The sequence below is a fragment of the Caretta caretta genome, chromosome 13, assembly GCF_965140235.1.
Source record: "Caretta caretta isolate rCarCar2 chromosome 13, rCarCar1.hap1, whole genome shotgun sequence".
Taxonomy (NCBI): Eukaryota; Metazoa; Chordata; order Testudines; family Cheloniidae; genus Caretta; species Caretta caretta.
The window spans coordinates 39839994-39848848 of NC_134218.1; the positions used below are offsets into that span (position 1 = coordinate 39839994).

At 46.4% G+C, this 8855-nt stretch overlaps 1 gene segment (V, D, J or C); it reads right to left on the reverse strand.

Annotated features, from left to right (window-relative positions):
- Positions 1–1473: 1473 nt before the first annotated feature.
- LOC142068706 (Ig heavy chain V region PJ14-like) lies at positions 1474–3701 on the reverse strand. The segment is given in 3 exon segments: positions 1474–1576; positions 3263–3548; positions 3656–3701. Coding segments are annotated over 3 exon segments (435 nt in total).
- Between the last annotated feature and the right edge of the window lie 5154 nt (positions 3702–8855).

Here is an 8855-nt window from a genome sequence, read left to right on the forward strand (position 1 = left end):
GAAATTCCTGCCAGGATTGGTTCCTATGGACAGGATCGAGCCCTGCTCTGACATTCTTCCTGCCATCCCGCCTCACCACATTATGAGCCACAGGCAAGAATTGACATTTGAATGGTGGTTCCTGTTGCCTATTGCCCAGGAGGGATAATAATAACGAGAATAATAACCAAAGAAAATGGAGAGACCCTCCCTGCTCCCATCCTGAAATCCCCTTATATTTATGTTATGTTGTTTTTTTAAAGCCCATATTTAATATTAGTGATTGTGTGTGGAATATTCCACTATTGCATACCAAGGTACAGAAAAGAGCAACGAAAATTAGAGGTATGGAAGAGGTTCCATATGAGGACAGATTAACAAAACTGGGGCTGGAAAAAGAGACGACTAAGTGGGGGAGATGAGAGAGCTCTATAAAATCCTGCCTGGTGCGGAGAAAGTAACGAGGGAAGTGTTATTTACTCCTCAGAACACAAGAACTAGGGGTCACCGAATGAAATTATAGGCAGCAGGTGTAAAACAGACAAAAGGAAGTATTTCTTCGCACAACACACAGTCAACCTCTGGAACTCTTTGCCAGAGGATGTTGTGAAGGCCAAAATATGACAGGGTAAAAAAAAAAAAAACTAGGTTAGTTAATGGAGGATAGGTCCATCAATGGCTGTTAGCCAGGTATCCTTAGCGTCTGTTTGCCAAAAGCTGGAACTGCGTGACAGAGAATGAATCACTTGATTGCCTGATCTGTTCAATCCCTTGGGGGCACCAGGGATTAGCCACTGTGAGAAGACAGGATATTGGACTCGGTGGGTCTGACCCAGTAGGGCCATTCTTATGGGGCATGAGCTGGGATCAGAGAGACTCAGACGGAAAATTGAAAGTCCATATAGCAGCAGCACTCGATAATAACTCCAGCCCTCTCCTCTCTAGACTCTGATCCTAGTCACCTTTAACCCTTCACCAACACTTGACACCCAGTTGCTCTCCATCCCAGAATCCCTAGGCGCGTGACTCTCCCCTGTGCAGCACTGGGCTGATTCAGGTAAGTAAGGGCGGAGGTGTGGAGTCCTTTATCTCTATGGTTACTGCATTAAATCATGGAAACATATTGTGGGCTGGATCTTTAGTTCTGCCCTTTTACAAAGCAGAGATCCTGGGCTGTGAACCTGAGATCTGAGGTGGGTGAATAAATCCATGATGCCGCTTAAAAAATTCCCAGCCCTTCCCCACATTTCGGGTTGGAGCTGAGTAGGGTTTATCCAGGAGCTGAATGATCCCTGCCCCGCCGGCCCATCCGGATTTTGTGCAGCAATGGGGCCATAGCCAGTGAATTATAAGGTGAAAACCTGATGGCAGGCTCTTATTCATTCTGGTGTCCCTCTCCTTCTCGTGCCCCGGGGTGAATTGTTTGTGGATCTGCTGCCCCCACGAGTCGCACCGGAGAATGAGATTCTGCCCCGTGGGTTTTTCTATTAACATTCATCGGTCTCGTTTCACGGTGTCTCTCGCACAACGATACCGGGCGGTGTCCTCGGGTCTCAGGCCGGTCATTAGCAAGTACAGCAGGCTGCTGGAGGTGTCTCTGGAGACGGTGAAGGGACCCCGAGCTGAAGCGGGGTAATATGTGCTGCCCTCTCCCCTCCGCTAATTACCGAGGCCCACTCCAGCCCCTTTCCAGGATCCTGGCGGACCCAGTCCATCCAGTGGCTGCTGAAGGTGAAGCCGGAGGGTTTGCGGGAGAGGCGGAGAGAGTCTCCGGGCTTTTTCACACCCCCTCCGGACTCCACCAGCTGCACCTGCGACCGGGCACCTGCAAATCAAGGCACGTTAAGAATCAGGAGATTGTGGCCGAGAAGAAATCTCAGGATCCTCCGCTGTTGTCTGGGAGAAAATCACCTCTAAGCCCTGCGGGAGTGAGGAAGAGATGGAGCCAAAATCGCATTTCTATGCCAGGGTCGGGGAACCTCCAGGGATTAACTCTTTCACTGCTGGGCCCCAAAAGTCTCTGGCTTCTCAGTGCGAGAGCTGCAGGGTCTGGGGAAAGGCAGGTTTTAAGCAGGGAGCTAAGCAACCCTATTTCCGTATCCTGCTCTCAGTCAGGGGCTGACACTGGTCACCTGACCAATTGGGCTTCTGCCCCTGTTCTGTGTATCAGCTGATGTCGACTCTAGAAATGGGAGGTGAAACTTGTCCCTGTTCTGAAAGTGTAGGATGCCCTGAAGATCAGAAGAGGCCCACAGCCCATCTGCTTTGCAGAGATTAAAATGGACCACGTGGAGTAGAGCAGGGGGGGAATCCGGATTGTTCATCTCCAAGCATCCGCGTGGGTTTGGGAAATTCCTCTGGGTGAACTCTGCCTTGTGTTTGGAGGTGACGGTGTAACTGAGGCACGGAGTGCACGTCTCAAAGTGGATCTCCGTAAACATTTATTTTGTCATGAATTGGTTTTATGAGGCTGCATCTGGGGCACAGAGGCAGAGATGGCAACACCTCAGGTGAACTGCAATAAAACAGAGAAGTTGGCTCCTGTAAAGATGGTAGGACAAGGCCTGTGAAAGTTTAAAAGGACACGTCATGCTGAGGTGGGGCTCACTAGGGGCTCAGGCCTTTGTGCTGGGCTCTCGGCACTGGGATGAATTTCACCCCCAGAGATTTATCAATGGGCTGAAAGGGAAGAGATTTAGCCCGCTCAGCACCGTGCAGGCCTAGGGCCAGAGTGAGGTGTTGGCTGTTTGCTCTCAATCAGTGTGTCCTTGAGCCATTGACTCCGACTTTGTCCTCCAGGAAACAGAAGGCCTGGGCTCTGTTCCATAGCTCATGACAGTCGGGCTCTAGGATCTACAACAGTCCCCGATAAAAAGATTCCTTGTTTATTTCCCCAGCCACGGGAGGGAAGAATAAACTGGTTGCTACAGAATGAGTCTAGCTATGAATAGTCCTGGGGTCTTTCCTTTCACTTCTGAGCAGAACGAGAGACAAATTGGTAGAGCAGGGCCGTGGGAGTCAGGACTCCTGGGTTCCATTCTCAATCTTGGTGTCTCTGATTCACTGTGTGACTTGGGATGATATGGGGTTTAATTCAGGAGGGTTTGTAACTTTCAGGGGAATCCTCAAGAAGCAAACAACTAACGAAGCAGAGAGAGCGCGATGCTGGCAGCTGCTGCTCCCGGCGGCTCTCACAGGCAGGCTGGCTCTCCGCACGGTTAGTTTTCGTGCGGGCTCTGATCGGTTTCCTCTCACTGTGTGTCTGTCTCTGGCACAGTAATACACGGAGGTGTCTGCGGGCTGCAGGCCGGTCAGCTGCAGGAACACTTGGCTTTTGGAGGTGTCTCTGGTTATGGTGAGGCGACTTTTGAGAGCATCGTTATAGTTATTGCTTTCACCACCCCAGATCCCTCCCATCCATTCCAGCCCGTTCCCCGCTGGCTGGCGAACCCACTGCACCCCCTCGCTAGTGAGAGAGAATCCGGACACGGTGCAGGTCAGACTGAGGGTCTCCCCGGGCTTCTTGATTCCCCCACCGGACTCCACCAGGCTGATCTGGGAAAAGACACCTGCAGAGGGGGAAATAAAGGGGAAATATTACAGTGGTTGCCACGGCTCAGTTATTAGGGAAGATGCGGTATCGGACGCCCAGCTGCAGCGCAGATCCCGCCCGTACCCGCTGGGAGCAGCAGGAGGAAGGCGATGGCCAGGCTGGGGGTCATGTCTGCGGCTGGCGGCTCGTTCCCCAGGCGGGATGAGAAGCTGAAGCCCGGCGCTGGCCCTGTGCGGGGTGAGTGGCCAGTGGCTGGGCTATGAACAGGGCCCCGGGGAGCTCATTTGCATGGGCCAGGGGGTGGGGACAATATAACGGGGGGACACAGGTGGCGTGTGACGCAGCATCGCGTTGTTCAGTCTCTTGGCGGGTGGACTCCAGGGTCCCGCTGTCACACGGAATGGTCCCTTCTGCTCTGTCTTCTGCCCGCCTGAGATTTGCAACCATGAAATCAGTGAATAGACAGAGTTACCCAGGGCCGGATTAAGGGGTAAACTAACCAAGCTACAGTTTCGGGGTTTGCAATATGAGGGGCCTCTAAAAGGAAAAAAAAGCTGAATCTATTTGAATTTTTTTTCAAAGTTGGTTGATAAATAAAGGAGATGGGGGGAAAAGATTCTCTCTATAGACATTTTCGTTCAAATATGACAAAAATATACAGATCTGGCTACACAAATACCCTTAGCCTAGCCTTACCCTTCACTAATTGTTCATTACTGGCAGGCAGGAGGCCAGGGCTGAGGAAAAAAACGATAATTGCACTTGTAAAATTAGTATTTCTATGAGTAAGCCTGCTCTCAGCCTCCGAAAGCAGCGTTTTGTTGGCCAGCTGCTACTGGTAAAATTCTGAGTGTGTCTTCAGAACTTATTTCCATAAATACATAATCTCACTGCCAATAAAATCAGGAATAATGTGAGGTCGGAGACAGCAGTGTCCTGAAGCAATCCTGCCAAGCTCATACCCCTATTGGACTCTTCCTAGGAGTGACATCAGGCCTAGCGTCCCCCTTAGCTGGTAATAGCCACAACGCCACCATCTTTTGTGTAGCACTGAGGCACGCTGCAGCCTTCACTCCTGTTTTTCTTCATTTTCTTCAGTGTTCATGTGTTCTTTCTTCTTTTGATCTGTACATACACACAATCATGCATTTTAGTGCATACACCGCTTTCTGCTTTCATGCACTATCCATGTTTCAAATGACTGAGTTTGCAGGTGATTTCCCTGCACCCCCCTAGGGGAGGTGTACACTCCCCCCCTGAATTTCCCCAACCCCCCCCACCCCCCGCCAGTTTTGTGAACTAGTTACATGCCAATTTAGTGACTGTTTGGAAATTTGAATTGAAATTGAAACATTAATACACACTTTCAAAGCATATAAAGTGTATGTTAAAATATGTGTATCTGAAAAAGTATAATAGATTTGAAAAGTATGAACAAAGACTAGCTTCCTTATACAGCTGTTGTTTTTTAGGACAATGTCAGTGCATTCATTTCGGTGATGTTGGCCAACCTAATAATTTCAAATTGTGATTTGTAAGCAAAGTCTAAATGAGCTCTCGCTGACAGCTAGTGATGAGCTGAGGGTTGGGGGGAAAGGCTTCAGGACCAGATTGTATTTACATTCACACCTAATCTACCTAGGTATCTAGCAAACAGAGCTGTGTTGCCCAAGTGACAGATTTTGGCTGGGGTTGGGTTACAAATCACTTGAGTGCGGGTGTGTGTGTGTGTGGGGGGGGGGGGAATGAAATGTTATTCTTATTGTCTGAGTATAGGGCAGTAGAACTGTACTTCACCTGTGTTGATTGAGGGCATCAAGAGAGAGGGTGGGGACAGGTGTTTTCCTTGGTGGTCTGGCTGAGTCACAAGTAGGATCTGACCTGCCCCTCTCCACTGTTTAAAGACAGAGCTGATTAGGCTTCATAAATTGTCTTTTGTTTTGTTAAGTCACCACTACAGCTGAAATAATTGAGAATCAGGTCTAAGTGCTCAGACCTGCTGTGGGACAGTGTTTCTGTGGAAGAGACGGCCCAGCCTGCACCAGCAGCAAGGTTCCCCCACTGAGAGCTCAGCTGAAATCACTGAGATCTGGTGGAACCTCAAGAGACCGACTCGCAGAGGTCACAGTGGCAGGTGGCAGCAGAAGGTGACGGCGCAGGGCCATTGGCAACAGAGAGGTGGAGTGAACGGTGGCACAACAAACAGCAGTGGCCAGAGCGAACAGTGAGCAGCTGGAGGAACGAGCAAGGTGCCTTCTTGCCCCCCACCTGGGAGATGAACTCATGTGAAAGCACCTCTGAACTCTGAGTCTCCACTGACCAAGGACAACAGCGGTGAGTGGGGTGCGGGGCAGGGAAAAGCGAGGGGCCCATTAAATGTACATTTGTTTGTTGGACTATGTTTTAGTGACTTTGCTCTAGAATGCTAGATTTATAGAGATATGTTTCCCAGTAGGCCAAGATTTTAAAAATGCATTATTTCCCAAGGTTGTTATCTCACATCATTGCTATCTTGAGAGGTCATTATGTTGGGGAGTTTCTGTACTAAACATGTTTATTATTATAATTAATTTTTATATAAGAAAGCTTTCATGAGCTACAGCTCACTTCATCTGATGAAGTGAGCTGTAGCTCACGAAAGCTTATGCTCAAGTAAATTTGTTAGTCGCTAAGGTGCCACAAGTACTCCTTTTCTTTTTGCGAATACAGACTAACATGGCTGCTACTCTGAAACCTATATAAGAATGGTCATTCTGGCTCAGACCAATGGTCCATATAGCCCAGTATCCTGTCTTCCAACAGTGGTCAAGGCCAGGTGCTTCAGAGGAAATGAGCAGAACAGATCATCATCAAGCGGTCCATCCCCTGTTGCCCATTCCCAGCTTCTGGCAAACAGGCTAGGGACACTCAGAGCATGGTGTTGCATCCCTCCCCAACCAGGCTAATAGCCACTGATGGACCTATTCTCCAGGAATTTATTGAGTTCTTTTTTTAATCCTTTTATAGTTTTGGTCTTCACAGCATCCCCTGGCAAAGAGTTCCACAAGTTGACTTTATGCTGTGTGAAGAATACTTCCTTTTGTTTTTTTAAACCTGCTGCCTATTAATTTCATTGGGTGACTGCTAGTTCTTGTGTTATGTGAAGGATTAAATAACATTTCCTTATTCACTTTCTTCACACCAGTCAAGATTTTATAGACCTCTAACAAACCCCCACCTTAGTGTCTCTTTTCTAAGATGAAAATTCCCAGACATTTTAATCTCTCCTCCTGTTTCATACCCCTAATTATTTTAGTTGCCATCTCTGTACCTTTTCCAATTCCAGTATATCTTTTTTGGGATGGGGTGACCACATTTGCACACAGTATTCAAGGTATGCATGTACCATGGATTTATAAAGAGGCAATATGATATTTTCTGTCTTATTATCTATCTCTTTCTTAATGATTCCCAACATTCTCTTTGCTTTGTTGACTGCTGCTGTACATTGAGTGGATATTTTCAGAGAACCATCCACAATGAATCCAACATCTCTTTCTTGAGTGTTAACAACTAATTAGACCCCATCATTTTGTATGTATTGTTGAGATTAATGTTTTCCAATGTACATTACTTTGCGTTTATCAACATTGAATTTCATCTGCCATTTTGTTGCCCAGTCACCCAGTTTTGTCAGATCCCTTTGTGACTCTTCTCAGTCTGCTTTGGACTTAACCAACTTGAATAGTTTGTATCATCTGCAAAATTTGCCACCTCACTGTTTACCCATTTTTCCAGATCATTTATGAATATGTTGAACAGTAATGGTCCCAGTACTGACCCCGCAGGGATACCACTATTTATCTCTCTCCATTCTGAAAACTGATAATTTATTCCTACCCTTTGCTTCCCATCTTTTAACCAGTTACTGATGCATGAGAGGACTTCCCTCTTATCCCATGATCCCTTTTCAAAAGTCAATTTAAATTAAATACACGTTTTTTAATTTATACTTTTTTAGAAATCTAGATCTGTTATGTGTTTTGGTGTATTTTGCATTATCCTTATGTTAAATTTACATTATCCTAACAAAATATTTAATTTATTCATATCTCTTTTATATGTTGCAGGTCAAAGTGAAAATGAAAAGACAAAAAACAATACAACAATTTTTCCACTCAAAGGCCTCAAAAATTAACCAAGGTGAAGAACACATCAATAACCAAGAATATATCAACATATCATCCTAAGGTTCAAGTGGTGTATCTACATCTGACCAGCCCAAAGCACAAATACAGCTACCTACTGAAGAAACAGTGTCTCCAAATCCTAAAGGCAGTTCCCGATATTTGTCAGTCAAATTGTTCCCATTTATTGAAGTTACGATGGTGCACCTCTTGCAAAAAAGCTTCCGAAGAAGGAAAGCTTCCCAATGCTATAACTGGTAAAAGTGGAGGAGTTTGGCTTGTCAGACCAATTAGCAAAGCCAAATATGACAAACTACGTGAAAAGGCGGCAAAACACCAGGCCTCTGGACTGCATCAACATGCAGAAAGCCTCATAAGCCCCCTTTCAAAGCCAATTTTAGACGTACTTAATGAGGCTGTTAAGAATGCTGGAGACACAACACCGTTCATGCGAACAAACATGGCTGTGGCATCCTACTTTCTATTTAAGCAAGAGATACAACACACTGCAGACTGGAGGCCAATGTTAAGTGCATAGCCATTTGTTCATCCTGTAGTTGAACACTGGTTCCGAACAAGACCAGCAAATGCTCACTATCTTTCTTCAAGAAACTCAACTGACTGGCTACAAGCATGCGGTGCAACAGTGAAAGACTCAACAGTTGAAAAAGTGAAGACCTCTCTCACCACATTCAGAAAATTGCATACGTGGCTGATGAAGGCACAGATACAAATGGGCATCAAGTATTAAGTCATCGTGTACGTTATCTTGATGTCAGAGGTAGGCCAGTAGATGCATTTCTAGATCTTCAAGTTATAGAAGACACATCGGCTGCATCTGTGACAACCCACATCTTAGAAGAGATAAATGCTTGTCAATTGGACCCCAAACAGGTGGCTGCTTGTGCATTTGATGGAGCTGCAAACTTCTCTGGAAGACATGGAAGACATGGTGGAGCACAAGCTTTGCTCACAGAAAAGTGTAACCCTGGTCTCTCCCATACACACTGCAGATCCCATCTACTCCAGCTAGCACTAGTACGACTCTTCAAAAGACATTTAAAAAGCTATAAATGTAATGTCTTCATTATATTCTTTTTTCAGCAAGAGTCCAAAAAGACTGAATATCTTGGAAAATATAGAAGATACACTGGGAC